The 19,461-nt window shown below is 37.6% G+C and overlaps 1 protein-coding gene across 1 annotated transcript in view; it reads right to left on the reverse strand.

The window, feature by feature from the left end:
• The window catches only part of LOC127647377 (activating molecule in BECN1-regulated autophagy protein 1A-like), a 95,874-nt gene that overhangs the window by 37,294 nt on the left and 39,119 nt on the right, over positions 1–19,461 (reverse strand). Inside the window, exon 11 of the mRNA XM_052131581.1 lies at positions 14,465–14,575. Within this exon, the coding sequence (XP_051987541.1) occupies positions 14,465–14,575 (111 nt within the window). The remainder of the gene's footprint in view (positions 1–14,464; positions 14,576–19,461) is intronic.

The raw sequence follows: 19,461 nt of genomic DNA on the forward strand, positions 1-19,461 counted from the left end.
GTTGCAGAATAGCTGAGTTGAGCCACAATAAAAGTGATTTAAAGACTAACAGTCGGCCAAATGAATGAAATACAGAGCGGCCACATAAACCTCTCACACACATTAAACACATGTAGTACAACCATTCTGCTAAGAAGGAGACCAATAGAGAATGATGTTTCTGCTCTGGAAGACGCGGCAACTGCAAAATGTATTAAGATATTCTGTTATGCACATAGCATAATCCTTTACTGTTTCCATGGCAATTTGCATCCCAATGAAGCCATTTCTCAACAAACAGAATGGCAGTAATATTCAGAACACAAACACTATGTCGACACAGCCCTATTACAACAACAATGTATGTGAGCTGAGGCAGGTAAGTCAAAACAATGTTTAGATGAAGTAACCTAATAAAATCATTAGAGGAAAAACATAACAATAATGTGCTGCTCTGGTCTTATGCATCAACGTCTGTCATTGTGCAGAGGTCTCTGAATAAAGCGTCAGGTGCGTGTGTGTGGGAGGTGTAATTAGGACTGTTTGTGATTTAGAAAGTGAGTGTGAGATTAAAGTGTTTGTCATTTCGCTAGAGAGCGTGCGTGAGGCTCAATAATAAAATACAAGGGCAGAAGCTAAACAAGACCAGGTGAGTTCTGGCAGGTGACTCAAAGTCATTATGCACATTTACAAAAATGTATTTGTTTTAATAATGTTGTTTAAATGTGTATATTTGTGTCTCTGTGTGCATGTTCAAATAGGCAGGTCAAGAATATCTGACAGGAGAGAAAGGGAGATTTAAGTAGGGGTGTGTAAATTAAACAGGGCAGTAATTTAGTGCTGTGATGAGGCTGCTGCCCTGCAGGACATGCATTTAACTCACAGACACACTTCTACCAAACACATCCATCCATCACCACACACACACACACACAAACTTATTAATCGAAGGCCAACAGAATCAGGGAGGGGAGAGGAGGGGGAATTAGTACTTGATACAGAAACAAATAATGTCATTTGTTGTTTTGAATGTGTAGGTCTATAATCATGTACAAGTGTACCTGATATAGGGTTCCCACACCTTTTAACCATTTTATTTCATTGACTTTTCTATTTGTTCATGATTACTGGATGAAGATTTTCAAAAAAATTTCATTGAAATTGCACCAGAGATTATTTAGCAGAGATGGGTCACTTCTATTCAAATTAATGGGAGAAATTGGAATGCTTAACCAAAGAGCTCCCAGTACCCAATGGTAAATGGATGTAGAAAGGAAGTCACGCCTTACAGTTAACAAAGCCAATCATCTTTTAGATACAGTCATCACCTGTCAATCAATTCTAGAATGTGTATGCACATTAGCTATACAAGCCGGAAAAAATGTGTAATATGAGTTAAAGAATCGCAATTTATGATACCAGTATTGTCAGGTTTTATTGCCGACTTGAAATATGTTCTTTGATCGTAATCTTGACGATCTTTCTCCATTCAAGTAGATAGATACCAGGGCTGCATTGGCATGATGGAAGTAGCATTCCAAAGATGGCCGACAGTGGACTGACTTGCTGGAAAGAATTTGCACTCACAAAGGGAAATTTCTAGCTCATTAAATATGTTAAAGCTAACAATAAAAATAAATAAATAAATAAATAAATATATATATATATTCACTATAGAAAATTCCATGACTTTACTATGACATTTTAAAAGGAATACTGTCGTTCACCTCAATAGTAATCTCATCAAATGATGAGAGAATTATAATTTTTGATGGAACTATTCCTTTAAGATTATATTACTTCTGAACATGACTTTCCAGAGTTGAGAACATCCATTTCAAAATTCAATGACATTTCCATGACCATCCTGATGATAGAAATTACACAGCTCTTTTAAAAAAAAAATTTTAAAACTGTATATCACAACTCTAAATGCTTCCATCACGGCCCAGGAAATACAAATAGCTAAACATGTTTATTCACAATCAGGACATAAAAAAGAGCAAAACAAACAAGAAACCTAAAATAAAGGGGACCTATTATGCTAAATTCACTTTAACATTGTGTTTGAACATAAACGTGTGTTGGCAGTGTGTGTACACAACCACCCTATAATGATAAAAATCCACTCAGTCCTTTTTTTTTTTTTATCCCCATTAATCATAAGCACTGTCTCAGAACAAGCCGCTTGCAGATTCTGTACAAAGTGACGTACAATCCCTGCCCACGACTGTTGACGGACACTGCCAACGGACATGCTTGTTTGTGTGTGTTGTTTTGTTATAGCGCATAGCGAACATTGTAACAGTATTTGCTGTGTGTGTGTGTGTGTGTGTGTGTTGCTCATCCATTGTTGTAAAACTGCTGAAATAACTCTACAACAAATAAATACATTTAACAAATAACCATTCGTAAACTTCCTGGTTCATTCTCAAAGTTGTTACTTATGAAGGAGTCTCTCCCTCATCAGTGTCTGACTCCAGTTCAAACATATAGGCCAGAACACCACTATTATCACTGTCAGTCATACTGCTTATGATGTCTAGTTATCTGAAACAGAGATGTCAAAACTCCGCCATTTGCATTTAAAGACACACACACAAAAACAGCTTGTTTTATTCCAACCCAAAAATTGGCATTTTCAACATGGTATAATAAATGATCTGTAGAGTATTTTGAGCTGAAACGTCACAGACACATTCTGGGGACACCAAAGATTTAAATTATATCTTGTGGAAAGGGGCATAATAGGTGCCCTTTAAAATAATCTAACCTGTATCCAGCTGTAATGAAGTTTAAATGAATGCTCCTCCATTATGGCACATACAGCGATAAAGCAGAGGGTCAGGGGGGCAAGTTGTGTAACGGGAGAGTCGGCCCACACTGCTGAAGATGGATAAGTGGCTCACGGCTTTAGCAGACAGAGCTCCCGATTGAAAATGAGTAATGGATTTGCCAGGGTAAAGTGACGGCTATTCCGTTTATGCTCTGAGGGAAATCCTGCCCATTGGCATGCAAGCAAATGTGCATTTTATTCTATTTCTGGAGACACATGGGTGTAGGAATGGTCTATTTAGGAGAGAACGGTTTGTTGCAAACGCTGAATGATAAATGGAGCACTCAGGACTCTAGCTGCTAAGGACAGAGAGCATCTGGACAGCTGAAATAAATCAGCCCTTTACAGACATATTTACACTGGATCTTTTCCACTGGCCCTGCCAATGAGCAACTGGCCTGGACTGGCACGGTCCTGAATTGCTCACTCTGATTACACTCTCGGTCATCAGCAAGGCCACTCTCTCTGTCTGAAACTATAGCACAAATTCATCAAGCATTCAACAAACACAAGAAATTAGTGACAGGGATTTCCTGGGCATGACTTCTGCAGAATAGCTTGTCTGAGGCTATAGAGGGGTGAGCTACATACACCTCTCATGAGAGCCTGGATAAGCAAGTATGGAAGAAAGGGATGAGAAAAAGCTTTAAAGAAAGAGTGGATTAACAAATCTATGGAAAACAACTATCCAGAATAACCCAGTTTCAAGGACAACAAGTACTGCTTCCAAAACACTCATGAACACACAAACACGTTTCTCTCATCCTCAAACAAGAGATTTCCAGAGGAGAATAATGGGTTGGTCACACTTGGCTTTGAACACGCACATTATTTCTAGACAACACAACAGACCAGGATATTATGTCACGTGGAAGAGCTTCTTGTGTAAGTAAATAATTCATCACAAATAATAAATAATCTTATATTAAAATTGTTACAAAATATTGTCAACCCACTATCCTGCAACAAGAAACACAGCTCTGAAATATGTATTCATTGTATTGAGTCAAGAGGACAGAGTAGAACTTTTTGATCTTCTATTGGTCACACGTCCTCTCGTCATTCACCGAACTTGAACATCCTATACCTAGCATAGCACGCAATTTCACTTCACATGAGCTTTCGTTTACAGTCTCCTGCGTTCTGATACATTTGAATTGGAATGAATGGAGCACCAAGTATAGTATGACTGCCCCTTTAGATAGGAGAAAGTATTTCACTGTGATAAACATGCTCATAAATGACAGACAGTCAAAAGACACTTGATGTCAGTTAAAGTGGCTATTAATATCACAACACACAAACATTACAGAAAGGAACAAAGAAATTTAAGTTCAGTAATCTATCTGTCAGACATTATGGATGTTAAGCTATATCACATTTGGAGTTTATCTCAAGAGTGCAGTTCAACATTTGATCCCACATTCAACACCCTAAACTACCCTCAGTAACCAAAACAACAGCACTTCTCCACAATGTTACAACTTAAATCTCATTTGACACCAAACCTGCACCGCACCAGTTAGACAGATGAGACTGAAAAGTGAGTCCAAAAGTGGCTGAAAGTTTATGTAGGTTGGTATAGAGTAAGAGACAAGCACTACTGCCCACCTTCTCATTCTAAAAGAACATTTGGCTTTTCTGGATTGTCTTATTGCTCATTTGGGAGCATTATTGCATGTGCTTCTTCTGACAAACACATATACTAGACACATACACCCAAGTTAAACAGGATCCACATGACTCACATTAGCTTTGCTTAATACACTGAGCTCTATAGAATGCATTGACTTTTTGCCACTGTGCACTTCAGTCAAGCCTTGTAATGTGGCCCTCAAGGTTCAAACAATTTCAAACTTGACCCCATTCCCGGTGACCTTTCGAAGGGACAGCTAATGATTACAGGGCAATATGCGAAGTATGTCTTTGCAATGACAGGTCTAACACCGTAGTGATTTTCACACGTTCTTTCGATGTCTTTCAGAGTACAAAGCAACATGAAATATTAAAAAGCTGTCAAAATTGATGAAGAGATATTAAATGTCTCAATTCCTTTTTATTAAATACTTAGCTCACTGTTTGCAAGCATCCAGAGACTGCAGTTATTTAACTAATATAAGTCCACCAAGAAGAACATCTAAAGACCATAATGCAAATGAGTCTTCTAATTATTATCTGCAATCAAAACAACTGCCAGGACATTTTTTCTCTTTAAAATTGAAGTCCAAATACACGTTTACTGTGCACACTTCTCCCTTTCGTGCTGGACAAACTTGTAAAATCGCTCTTCCGTGATGCTTTCTGCAATGCTCGTCATGTGGAGGGCAAAGCAGCACTTGACAAGTTCATGTGGAAGCCACTTTAAGCATTAATTTTATTATATTGTAATTTAACAGATGATTTAACTTAATACCAAGAACACTTAATACCAAGGAGTTCTAAAAGCTTAATACAGGGACAATGTTCACTGAGCAAGCTGGAATTAAACCCCTTGCTCAAAGGTACATTGGCGATGGCCAGCGATTTGAACCAAAATAATTTCGGTTCCTAGCCCAAAACACTAATTCAGGCTACACACCCAAAATAAAAAGGACTTAGTTTACTTAGTTTGGTCTTAGTCGTAAACACTAGCATCATTAATTATACTATAGAATTTTAATATAGAAATATGTTATTCTTCTAAAAAGAAAGTCATCACTATCTGTGCATAAACTACAGAGCAAGCAGATGAGCAGAGCTGCAAATCCAAATTCCAATACGATCAACAGCTCATAACAGTACGCCAGGAGCTGGTGCAGACAAACAATCTTTATAAGGCTTCAAATGTGTGAAACCCTAGAAACAATTTTTCAAAACTGTCTTTCAATTCTGATTTCCAAACTACAAAATCAAAGTATTGAAATAAAATATGCAAAATTAAGCATAAACACTAGCATGATTTTGCCAAATCATGCATTATGCAGGCTTACAGTACACTACACAGCTTTAATTATAGTGGCTCATCTCAATGCAAAACTGCTTTCCTGGGCACCACTATATTCCTGATATTGGCTACCAAAGATGTGTCAGTAAATGGCTGTGCTCTTCTTTTTATTAAATGTAGACATGTTATTGCAGCAATAACTTAATAAAGCAACTGCTGCTAGCATTTTGCACTAAAGGCCCGCAACAAGATAGAGATAGTCTATTTCATTTCCTTTACAGCCGTCAGCATATTAAATGTGTTGAGGCATTTTATGTAAAAAAAAAAAAAACTACTTTATTATCAGAAAAATGAATATTTATAGACTCAATGTTGCATTTTTGCATCAATGGCTTGATGCACGTCTATGTGTAAATTTGCATGCACTGTTATCTCAAAGCTGCAGTTCTACAGCCATCACAAAAGCCCTTCAGCTGCTGATAATTTACAGAGACATAAAACACACCATAGTGCTACAATCAGCCCTGCAATGATAGTCTGAATTTAATTTGGGGTTTCCTAGTAACAATAATCCTCTCAAAACAATGGATCCCAATGAGTTTGCATTTATGAGAAAACTTTGATGCACATTAAAACAAATGTAAAAAACAAGGGGGAGAGAAGGGCAACAAAAATCATTCTTATATATACCTTGATCACAGACTCCTACACCTGCCTTTCTCTATCAAGTATGGGCTTTGGATTGCAGAAGAACTAGAACTGAGAACTTAATTAGTCCTGATAACAATTCTCCAGATTTAAATTAAAGCCAGTGAGTGCTGCCTTTCCAGCAAATGTAAAAATAGCACTCGGCAATCAAGCAATATCACCTTCATCCAAATCAAAAACAGCATTGATTTCAAGAACTAAAGCATCACAGGCCTTGGAAATGTCTTGACTCTGATCTTCTGTTTTGGTCTATATATAGAACAAAAGAAAGTACACAGGACTGTAGATTTAATCTCAACCAACAAGCTAGAGGACAAGAGAAGAACTGCTGGAGAGAAAGAGAGATATGTCAATATTTTCCTTCAGCAAAGAACACAATACTACATACAAGCACACCAATATACTCCAACAACTGGCCCATTCCTAATTACGCATTAATGAGCTGATGTTGTCAATATGATAAATCAGTTGTGATGGTTTACATTTAGTGTAGGTAACAATTACAGTAATTTTTATGCCCAGCAGATTGGGCATGATGGCTATGCATGGATGATGTAAAAGTTTTCTCGATAGGAGCATCCAGACTCCACTGTAGTTTTATGAGGATTTGTCTACTGTCTCTGTAGTTTACCGAAAAACATCCTCTGCTCTAACGGTTACTTTTCTGAAAAGTCTTAAATGTTTTTAATTGGTTCTGCAATTTTGTCTTTGCATAAGTTTTGGGTAAATGTAATAAACAAGCTAAAAAGTAAAAAGCACTGTTAAAACAATGGCTATGAGTGGACGTCAGCGACAATTCGACTAGTTAGGATTTAAAAGCTAACTGGTACTGGGAAGAGATCAGAAGCAAGGTCAACATTTTTGTTCTCTCAAAATGAGAACAGGATAGAGAGAAAGCTGGAGCATAAAGGTTTAATGAATGATGAGAATATACACCATGCACTGATATGACATCTTTACAAGGTTCAGGTCAAAGACCTGCAGCTAAATTACAGTCATCAAAGGGACACATGAGAAAAGGGCTCTCACATTCAACTAAACTTCCATTACTGAGAATATCTAGACAGAGCTACAGGGCCTCAATCACCTACAGAGAAAATAATTACATTTCTCATACTCTCATCAAAAAAGAGGCTAAAAATTCATAACACATCCTATCTACACAAATCATTATCTTCAATAATGGAGTCTGACAAGCTATTTTTAACAAGTACATTCAAGTTCAAACAGATGAGACCTTTTACCTATTTTTTAATAGAAAAAGTTCTTAATATATAAAAATGTTTATACAAAATTCTGTGATATTTAAGCTACATCACATAATGAAAGTAGCACAAGCACATTCTGGGAAGATTAAGTGCTTTTTCTAACAATCAAACAAGACTGCTTAAAGATAATTATGGAGAAAGAAAGCATAATATAGGTCACCAAAAAGGTTCACAAATGCATACTTGAATTTAATTAACTACTACTGAGAGAGCACACTGCAATAGTTGCAATACTGCAATTTAATCTTAAGTGTTTTCACAAACAATGAGCTTCCACAAATTAAAAATTAACTGTTAATGTATTACTGCTGTACAAAATTAACATTTATTAGGCCTAAAAATATGTATATCATCTTATTTCGCACATAACGCATATGAGTATCTTGTATTTGGGATTGGAGTGTTCTGATGTAGCAGAGGGAATATGTATATAATGGGAAGACAGAAAAATGCACTCAGGCCACTGTAGAGTGATGGTAGCTTGCTGGCCAGTGAAGAGGGCTTCTGACCAGGAGGTCAGTGTTCTGCTCAGCTGACACTATCCTGCTCTACCACTCGCAGCTGTGTCCCATTTACTCCAGTAATGCTGTAGCATATCTGACCCTGTGTGCTCCATCTGACCATGTCTGCTCCATCAACTCTGATTACAAATGAAGAACATGAGTGTGTGAGTGAGTTGTGTATATCTAAAAAGTGCTGGCTTAGTTGTGCCTCAGACTTGAAGACATAAAATAATAAAATCTGTGATCAATGTCAGATAAAATTTTGAATCAAAAGTCAACTGATCAAATGTGCAAAAGATGGTCTTCTTCTAAAGTCTGTAAAAAATTATTGGTTTTCCTTGTGCTTGATTTTTAATGACAGACTTTCTCATTTCTGTTCACAAAATGCAATCATGGTTCAAATCTGACTGTTAAGACTTTGATAACTAATTGCCCATGCTGTCTGATGACTGAGATGTACAAATAGGGGTAAAAGGAGAAAAGCAAAACAAATAAAAAAATTACACAAAATACTTGTGCAAATCAAATACAAAGTTGGATGGCAAGACTGTATGTCAAACCACCATCTTTCTTTGGGGTATATAAAATGCTTTAAAATAAGAAGCCCAAAAAATATTTTGCAGGATGTTTAAAGGTGGAGACTTTTTCCAGGATAGGAGATTCTGCAAACCTTCAACAAGAACCATGGGGTTTTCCTAGGGCTGCCCCCAGTAGTCGACCAAACGTTAATCGATGAGAGATGTCTTGGTCGACCAAGTTTTGACTGGTCGGTTGGTCGTAGAAAAAAAAAATACTCTGCAGGAAACAGACGAACACTGGTATTACCGCTGATTGGATGCGAGGTGGTATTATGGGGTAATTTTTGTTAAGCAGGGTTAGTGTTAAGCCTACACAATAAAGCAAGACACCTTGATTTCAAACTTTTAACTTATTTTAACTAACAATTCAAATGAAACTGCCAAAAATGTAAGTGCAATTAAAATGTGTGTTGTTCTTTTTGAACAGTTGTCAACATCTCTCTGGCAAACAACCTGCTTGATCTGTGCATTCTCTACTGTGAATAAATTATATTTTGTTCCCTCCTTCATGATATACACTCACCTAAAGGATTGTTAAGAACACCTGTTCAATTTCTCATTAATGCAATTATCTAATCAACCAATCACATGGCAGTTGCTTCAATGCATTTAGGGGTGTGGTCCTGGTCAAGACAATCTCCTGAAATCCAAACTGAATGTCAGAATGGGAAAGAAAGGTGATTTAAGCAATTTTGAGCGTGGCATGGTTGTTGGTGCCAGACGGGCCGGTCTGAGTATTTCACAATCTGCTCAGTTACTGGGATTTTCACGCACAACCATTTCTAGGGTTTACAAAGAATGGTGTGAAAAGGGAAAAACATCCAGTATGCTGCAGTCCTGTGGGCGAAAATGCCTTGTTGATGCTAGAGGTCAGAGGAGAATGGGCCGACTGATTCAAGCTGATAGAAGAGCAACTTTGCCTGAAATAACCACTCGTTACAACCGAGGTATGCAGCAAAGCATTTGTGAAGCCACAACACGCACAACCCTGAGGCGGATGGGCTACAACAGCAGAAGACTCCACCGGGTACCACTCATCTCCACTACAAATAGGAAAAAGAGGCTACAATTTGCAAGAGCTCACCAAAATTGGACAGTTGAAGACTGGAAAAATGTTGCCCGGTCTGACGAGTCTCGATTTCTGTTGAGACATTCAGATGGTAGAGTCAGAATTTGGCGTAAACAGAATGAGAACATGGATCCATCATGCCTTGTTACCACTGTGCGGGCTGGTGGTGGTGGTGTAATGGTGTGGGGGATGTTTTCTTGGCACACTTTAGGCCCCTTAGTGCCAATTGGGCATCGTTTAAATGCCACGGCCTACCTTAGCATCGTTTCTGACCATGTCCATCCCTTTATGGCCACCATGTACCCATCCTCTGATGGCTACTTCCAGCAGGATAACGCACCATGTCACAAAGCTCGAATCATTTCAAATTGGTTTCTTGAACATGACAATGAGTTCACTGTACTAAAATAGCCCCCACAGTCACCAGATCTCAACCCAATAGAGCATCTTTGGGATGTGGTGGAACGGGAGCTTCGTGCCCTGGATGTGCATCCCACAAATCTCTATCAACTGCAAGATGCTATCCTATCAATATGGGCCAACATTTCTAAAGAATGCTTTCAGCACCTTGTTGAATCAATGCCAAGTAGAATTAAGGCAGTTCTGAAGGCTGAAAGGGGTCAAACACAGTATTAGTATGGTGTTCCTAATAATCCTTTAGGTGAGTGTATATACTGTGTGTTTGTGTGTGTGTATATATATATATATATATATATATATATATATATATATATATATATATATATATCGCAATATCCAATTACATCGACGGGATCGGTGAATATTCTTGCTTTAGTTATTTTACATTGAAAATTAAACTAATTTACAAAAATGAAAAACTTCAATCAAATACATTTCTAAATTCAAATTGCACTCCAAAGCGAAACAAAAAAAAACAATTAAAATAATTAAGTGATCAAAACAATAATATATATATATATATATATATATATATATATATATATATATATATATATATATATATATACATATATACACATCCATCTAAACATGCAGTAGGAAACTTACATAAAAGAAGACATAAAAGCAATTATAAATGTAAAAATATAATTATGATAATAATCACTGAAATATAAATCATGGTTCGAGGTGAATGTATTTTTGTATTATTTTATGTTTAATCACAGATGTATAGGCTGCAGAGTTGAGTACACAATAAACTGCTCTGTGGAAATAAAGCAAACTGAACTCAAAACTCCTCCTGAGCTGAGATGTCTGAGGACATCTACAGCTCTCATAGACGACACTATTCTAGCAACATCAAAATTCAGAAGACAGGAACAAAGAAATAATGAGAACCTGTTACATGCATGTGTTCCGCGAGACTGCAAGCATCCGAACAAACATACATGCGCATAGACGGCTTTTCTGTCATCTGTTCTTAATAATATAATAAAGTGTCATTCTTCAAGCGTGTGTCTGTGTGTCTACGGGCAAATTATGTTACTTATAACATTCTTTCTCAGCCCTGGAACTCAAACCATTTTCGATCCCCCACTAATACATATACAGGTGAAACTCGAAAAATTAGAATATCGTGCAGAAGTTCATTAATTTCAGTAATTCAACTTAAAAGGTGAAACTAATATATTATATAGACTCATTACAAGCAAAGTAAGATATTTCAAGCCTTTATTTGATATAATTTTGATGATTATGGCTTACAGCTTATGAAAACCCCAAATTCAGGATCTCAGAAAATTAGAATATTGTGAAAAGGTTCAGTATTGTAGGGTCAAAGTGTCACACTCTAATCAGCTAAACACCTGCAAAGGGTTCCTGAGCCTTTAAATGGTCTCTCAGTCTGGTTCAGTTGAATTCACAATCATGGGGAAGACTGCTGACCTGACAGTTGTGCAGAAAACCATCATTGACTCCCTCCACAAGGAGGGAAAGCCTCAAAAGGTAATTGCAAAAGAAGTTGGATGTTCTCAAAGTGCTGTATCAAAGCACATTAATAGAAAGTTAAGTGGAAGGGAAAAGTGTGGAAGAAAAATGTGCACAAGCAGCAGGGATGACCATAGCCTGGAGAGGATTGTCAGGAAAAGGCCATTCAAATGTGTGGGAGAGCTTCACAAGGAGTGGACTGAGGCTGGAGTTACTGCATCAAGAGCCACCACACACAGACGGGTCCTGGACATGGGCTTCAAATGTCAAACGTCTTACCTGGGCTAAAGAAAAAAAGAACTGGTCTGTTGCTCAGTGGTCCAAAGTCCTCTTTTCTGATGAGAGCAAATTTTACATCTCATTTGGAAACCAAGGTCCCAGAGTCTGGAGGAAGAATGGAGAGGCACACAATCCAAGATGCAAGAAGTCCAGTGTGAAGTTTCCACAATCTGTGTTGGTTTGGGGAGTCATGTCATCGGCTGGTGTTGGTCCACTGTGCTTTATTAAGTCCAGAGTCAACGCAGCCATCTACAGGGACATTTTAGAGCACTTCATGCTTCCTTCAGCAGACAAGCTTTATGGAGATGCTGACTTCATTTTCCAGCAGGACTTGGCACCTGCCCACACTGCCAAAAGTACCAAAACCTGGTTCAATGACCATGGTATTACTGTGCTTGATTGGCCAGCAAACTCGCCTGACCTGAACCCCATAGAGAATCTATGGGGCATTGCCAAGAGAAAGATGAGAGACATGAGACCAAACAATGCAGAAGAGCTGAAGGCCGCTATTGAAGCATCTTGGTCTTCCATAACACCTCAGCAGTGCCACAGGCTGATAGCATCCATGCCACGCCGCATTGAGGCAGTAATTAATGCAAAAGGGGCCCAAACCAAGTACTGAGTACATATGCATGATTATACTTTTCAGAGGGCCGACATTTCTGTATTTAAAATCCTTTTTTTTTTTTGATTTCATGTAATATTCTAATTTTCTGAGATTCTGAATTTGGGGTTTTCATAAGCTGTAAGCCATAATCATCGAAATTATATCAAATAAAGGCTTGAAATATCTTACTTTGCTTGTAATGAGTCTATATAATATATTACTTTCACCTTTTAAGTTGAATTACTGAAATTAATGAACTTTTGCACGATATTCTAATTTTTCGAGTTTCACCTGTAAGTAATTCAATTAATATCACAAATGTGCGCCTAGTCGACTAATGGCTTAACCTAACGACTACTAGTCGACTAGGAAAATCTTTGGTCGGGGGCAGCCCTACAAATTCCAGAGCATGCATTTCACACAATCCAGAATGGCACACTTCCTTTTAGGCAGAGCTAATATCTGTCATGCGAAAGTTGTCCGGCTTGATGAGATCCATATGTGTACGAAGTTTAGTGACTGTATCTCAAAAGGGATGTGCTACAGAACCTCCACGAACAGGCCTATGTTCTAGGTGGTGCTGCATATTATAAAGGCTCATTATTATGGTTTCTTATTTCTCTGAAATGTAGAACAGTGTTAGCAATGTTACTTATAACATTCTTTCTCAGTCCTGGAACTCAAACCATTTTCTGATGCCCCCCAAAAAACATATATTTAAGTAATTAAATTAATATCATAAACATGTGACAACTAGTCGACTAACTAACTTAAACTTTCCTAGTCAACTAGGAAAATCTTTGGTCGGGGGCAGCCCTAGGTTTTCCCAAATAATCCTGTGTGTTTGAATAGATTCAACAAATATTCCAACAAACCTTTAATGTCCTCTGATTGAACCAGACTTGAAATGCACTAGGTTGTACTTTTCCATGTATGATTTGCATTGTGCTCTTCTGCATTATATTTGTGTTGCATTTAAGACTATATCCCCAGTGCAGTTTGATCTGTATCAGATTTAATGTACTGTCTGTGGCAGATCTGTGAATGTATGAATTATTGGTCTCTGATAGAACTGACCAATATAACTCCTCATCCATCAATAGATCATCATCAAGACCGGCACATCTGGGTTTATATATATAAGTAAAGGTCAAACAGAATTTTACAATGATTAACTTTTTTTTATTCTAACTTTCTTCACACCAGTAAAAAACACAAACACAGCATTCACAATAAAAAATTTCTACTCTATATCTGGCAGTGTGCACATGCCCTAAGGGATGCCAACCTTTGTTTTCTGAGATATTAAAGATTCTCACAGGCTGAACAGATGTTAGTGCCTAAGTGCTGCCAGGTGTGAGATCAACCCCAGATAACAAGAATCGCTCAGCAATCTTGTAATCAGCCCTGGGAAATCGCCAAGAGCTTCCAGTAACACACAATGATAGAGGGAAAGAAAGAGAGAGGCGGGGAAGAAAATGACTCTAAAATGTGGCCAATTTCCTCTTCTCTCTATGGCATCTGCCCTCCATCAGCTGTACTCTTGCACTCAGTGGAGTGCACACACCTACCTTTCTCTCCAGCTACTCTTTCACAGTGCAGCCTTTTCCATAGCTCCGATTCCCTCAACACTGTGGGGTACTGAAGCATTTTTGTGTTTCTGAATGGGTGGATGGACGCATGGCAAATATTAAATATCAGAAGGAACATTAATGTGCCTTACTGAAAATGCCACACAAGACATAATAGATTATATGACAGCCTATTTGTCATTATTAGTTTTGATACTGCCCTTCAAACACTTACCATTACTGATCTCAGGCAAATCGAATTTGCTGAAGTCCCACCACTGCAGACGATAGGTGGTGTTAGCAATGTTGCTGGCCACTGCTGATTGACCATCCCCAATAACAGCACCTTAAAAGAAGATCAGACACATATTAGCGATCGACCAATGTGGGTTTTTAATGTCCAATGCCGATATCTAGAGAGCAAGATGGACTTGCTGATACATATAAATATTGTAAAATTGAATATGATAATAAACATGTAGATAGAATTGCTCAAAAATTACATTAACTTTTATTTAGAATTTTAATTAGAAAACAGGTTTATGAATTACATTTTTGAAAGATCTGTAACAGTTTTGTTTAGATGGTTTTATTTGATATTTGCCTTTTTTCATCATTAGACATTTAAAGTCAGTTAATACTATGGAACAAAACAACAAAAATAATTTTGGTTGTTTACATGTCTCAAACAGCTTCTTCACATGCAAACTGATGCCAATGCCAATAATAAGAAAAATACAAAAATATTGATCTCTGCAATATCGGTTGACCACTATCACATATTACAGATACAACAATTTGAACAAATAAATATATAATAGAGAAAACACGCACCTCCAAAACATTTTGATTAAGTTGCACGACTAAAAATGATATCTATGAAAGCACACACTAAATTCGGCACACTATTGCTCAAAAATCAATTTAATAAGCTAACCAAGAGAGAACTCACAACGTGCCCCAACGAGAGCAAACCACATTACAGCGACCATGAGGAGGTTACCCTATGTGACTCTACCCACCCTAGCAACCGGGCCAATTTAGTTGCTTAGGAAACCTGGCTGGAGTCACTCAGCACACCCTGGATTCGAACTCGTGACTCCAGGGGTGGCAGTCAGCGTCTTAACTCGCTGAGCTACCAAGACCCCAAAAACTTGATGTTTTGAGCAACATACTACAAGTCTAATGAATGAAATGCAGCTTGAAATGTCACAATTGTATCTCTTGGTGAGCTAACTAAATTGATTTGGGAGCAACAGTGTGCTATTTTAAAATAAGGCATGGTCCTTATATCTAACCATAATAACAGCACCAGTTTACAAGTACAAAGCATATCTTGTTATATTTAACTAAAGAGGCTTTCTGCATTGTGTTGTGGTTTAAAGGGTCCCTAAGTGCAACCCAAGCAAATTAATATTACTGGCCCAACTAATACAGGCCAAATGATTCACTGTCTATACTTGTTGCCACATTAAAGTTAAAGGATAAAAATCAGCCATAAAAATGAAACTCAGTTTAATAAATCTGCAAATTGCCTTGTGCATCTGATCTAGACAATAACAACTAAGTGTAGTTTTGCCTCAGGAATCTAGCTTCATCTGTGAAGAGTGCACTAATGGTTATATAAACTATTTTACTCTCTGGGCACTTAGCAAATCAGACAAACACAGACTGAATTTAATACATGTCCCTGCATGCAACATAACTCTTCTGAGAAGTAAACAAAGAAACGTCGGGCTGTCCTCTTCTACGCTCAGCCCTGTCACAATAATTACAGAAGGGAGGAGGGAAGGCTTTGACCAAACAGTATACTAAGAGGTTCATTTGCCAGTAGAGGGTTGATCCTGGGACAGGCTAGCAGATTAGATTTGCCTCTTATAACCTTGAATCAAGGAGACATAATGCAGACATAAATATCTATTACACAGCTTCTCCCTGCACTCAGTTGTCTGCCCATTACAGCCCACAGACACCCAGGTGCAGCGAGCTGGCATTCAGACAGAGCTTCCAGAAGCTGCTCTAACAGCGATGGACTAATGAGCTGGAGAGCTCCTCTCGCAATAACAGACCCTTTGGGAACCACAATGCTATGGACTCTTCAACTTATACCAAAATACAACACATCAGAAAGTGATGCGTCTGTAAACCGAGACCAGTCTAGCTAAAAGCTCACTTCAAGTTACTATAAATAACTTGAGGGACAATATGAAGAATCAAAGTTCCTCCTCAGAGCAAAAAGACCATTTATTGAAACTACTGTAAAAACAATTAATTCTGCAACTTTCTAGCATCAGACAGATGAAATCCTTAGCAGTTTTGGAACACATAAGACTGCCTACATTTACACATCAACAACACCTTTCCAGTATTTATAAACTTGGGTCTCCCAGTCACAGTGAGGTATTACAAAAGAAATAGGCCAGACAATTTCATTTTAAATAATATTACTTATGCTGTTTAGGCTGTTATGGAAGGATGGGGGGTTAGAAAATATATAGGACTAAACAGCAAACACAGCTCACCAGTATAAGAGCAGTACAGCACTGAAGGTCGTTTAACATGTGAAGAGGGTGTGTCTATAGTAGACTTAAAGGTACAGCAGCAAAGGGTCAGAGAGAGGGTGGAAAATGGTCATAAAAACTAAAGTATGACCTCAGGGAAAAAATAAAAAAGAATATATGATATGACCCCATTAGCAAAAAGCATAGATTCCTAGCATGACAATTGAGAGAGTACTTATCCATAGCAAAACCATACACAGTTCACAATCTTTGAAGCACAAGAACTGTTAGAAAGTTTCAGCCATACTGACAGGGACATTATGCAAGACAAATGATACAAAAAGCAAGCTTTTAAAAGGGGGATTGGTGATGGATAGAATGGTAATGATGAGTACTTCTACTGAAACTGAAACCTTCCACCTTCTATATCCTTTCGTTGCACTGGTCAAAAACAGGCAAATCAAAGAGAAATGACACCATAAAAGTCATTAGCTGAATGACATGTGAAAACCTGTTTGACACCAATTCATCTTTTGAAAGCAAATTATTACTCACTTTACTGCAGCTTGTTCCTACTTTAGAGATGGTTTGGAGGAGTGGGGAAGAACAGATGAAGAACAGACAGAGTTTACAAGAATAAACCTTTGGAAGCGCCATGTGCATGAGTTGAATTTAATAAAGTGGACAGAGGTTGCAGGGCCACTGGGGGCTACATTAATTTATGTAGTCATTTATATTAGACTTACATAGATTAAAAAATAATAAAATAAAATAGGCAAGCATGAAGTAGTACTTCAAAACACCTGGTTCAAACGATCCCTTCTAGTGAACAGTATTCCATCCAGTGAACCTTAACAATTTGTATAGTACATAAACAGTAAAAAGGTTAACATTTCTGAGCTGATATGTGACCTGCTCCATAATTTTGAGCCACTTTGACCAAAAACACATTTAGAATTTTATGCACCAAAATTAGATATAATAATTTAATTGTTTGCTGATCAAATTATTTAAATGTGTTTCTCGGACAAAGTGACTCAAAATGATGGAGCAGGTCACTTACTGTATGTCCAAGGTAAGTACAATTTTTACATGTCTTTCCACAAGCCAATATAACAATACTAATGCTACAGTAATTTGGTATTTAGTCAGAACAAGAATAATTATTGCTTGTTATTTTAAAACATTTTACCATTCTTTGCATTGTTTTGAGTTGTCATAATGTTATTTTTCAGAAACACTGCTTGTGTGGACTAAATTAAACTAGAAAATTAGCCAAACATAAATAAATATATAAAACCACCAAAGGGGATCTTTAAACAATTCACTTTGTACAATGTTACAACAATGTCAATGTTACTCAGACTTGGCAAAGTTTCACTCAGATGGCTGATTGATCTTTTAAAGGGCACCTATTATGCCCCTTTTCACAAGATGTAATTTAAATCTTTGGTGTCCCCAGAATGTGTCTGTGACGTTTCAGCTCAAAATACTCTACAGATCATTTATTATACCATGTTGAAAATGCCAATTTTTGGGTTGGAATAAAACAAGCTGTTTTTGTGTGTGTGTCTTTAAATGCAAATGGCGGAGTTTTGACATTCTCTGTTTCAGATAACTAGACATCATAAGCAGTATGACTGACAGTGATAATAGTGGTGTTCTGGCCTATATGTTTGAACTGGAGTCAGACACTGATGAGGGAGAGACTCCTTCATAAGTAACAACTTTGAGAATGAACCAGGAAGTTTACGAATGGTTATTTGTTAAATGTATTTATTTGTTGTAGAGTTTTTTCAGCAGTTTTGCAATGATGGATGAGCACACACACACACACACACACACACACACTAACTGTAAATACTGTTACAATTTTCGCTATGCGCTATAACAAAACAACACTAACAAACAAACATGTCCGTCGGCAGTGTCCGTCGTGGGCAGGGCTTGTACAAAGTCATGTCACATTGTACAGAATCTGCAAGCGGCTTGTTCTGAGACAGTGCTTATGATTAATGGGGATAAAAAAAAAAAAAAGGACTGGGTGGATTTTTATCATTATAGGGTGGTTGTGTACACACACTGCCAACACACATTTATGTTCAAATGTTTTGAATTTTGCAAAATTGTCCCCTTTAAGGCTTCAATAAGTAGACTTTATAAAAGGCTAAAAAGAGAAGAAGGAAAGTGAGTGTGTATTTTTGAAGGTGGTTGATCTGTCAGGTGTAGTTCAGAGAGGAGAGATTTCTCCACAGGTGGCTAAACAGCAGAGATTCAGAGGCACATTTATACACACAAACCATCTCAACTTGTCATAAAAAACTCTGATGTCTCAGCCAAACACTCATTCATTCATCTCACATTCTCTTGACACTAGGCTTCATTTATTATTGTGTGAACCTCATAATTGTTGTGTAAAATGGCTCACTGTTATACAAGTCTGGGAGATATTTTGAAAGTTTGGATGATTAGTTTAACAGAGTCTTGGCAGTATCAGCACTTTCTGCCCTGCTGGCTGATTAAACTTCTGCTCACCACCAATTTCAGTTTCAACACTCAGGTAGTTAGCACAGAGGAGGTCAGGTCTGCACCTTTTCACACAGAGTAGGAAAGCCGTTAAAGCTGTTAACTAGTCTCCATTCCAGCTGGCATGATCACTGCAATGTTGTCTGGATATGGTTCAATAGCCCAGCGTGTCTTAATGCTCTGTCATCTGGATATGTTTTGATTG

Source organism: Xyrauchen texanus, chromosome 1, assembly GCF_025860055.1.
Source record: "Xyrauchen texanus isolate HMW12.3.18 chromosome 1, RBS_HiC_50CHRs, whole genome shotgun sequence".
Classification (NCBI taxonomy): Eukaryota; Metazoa; Chordata; class Actinopteri; order Cypriniformes; family Catostomidae; genus Xyrauchen; species Xyrauchen texanus.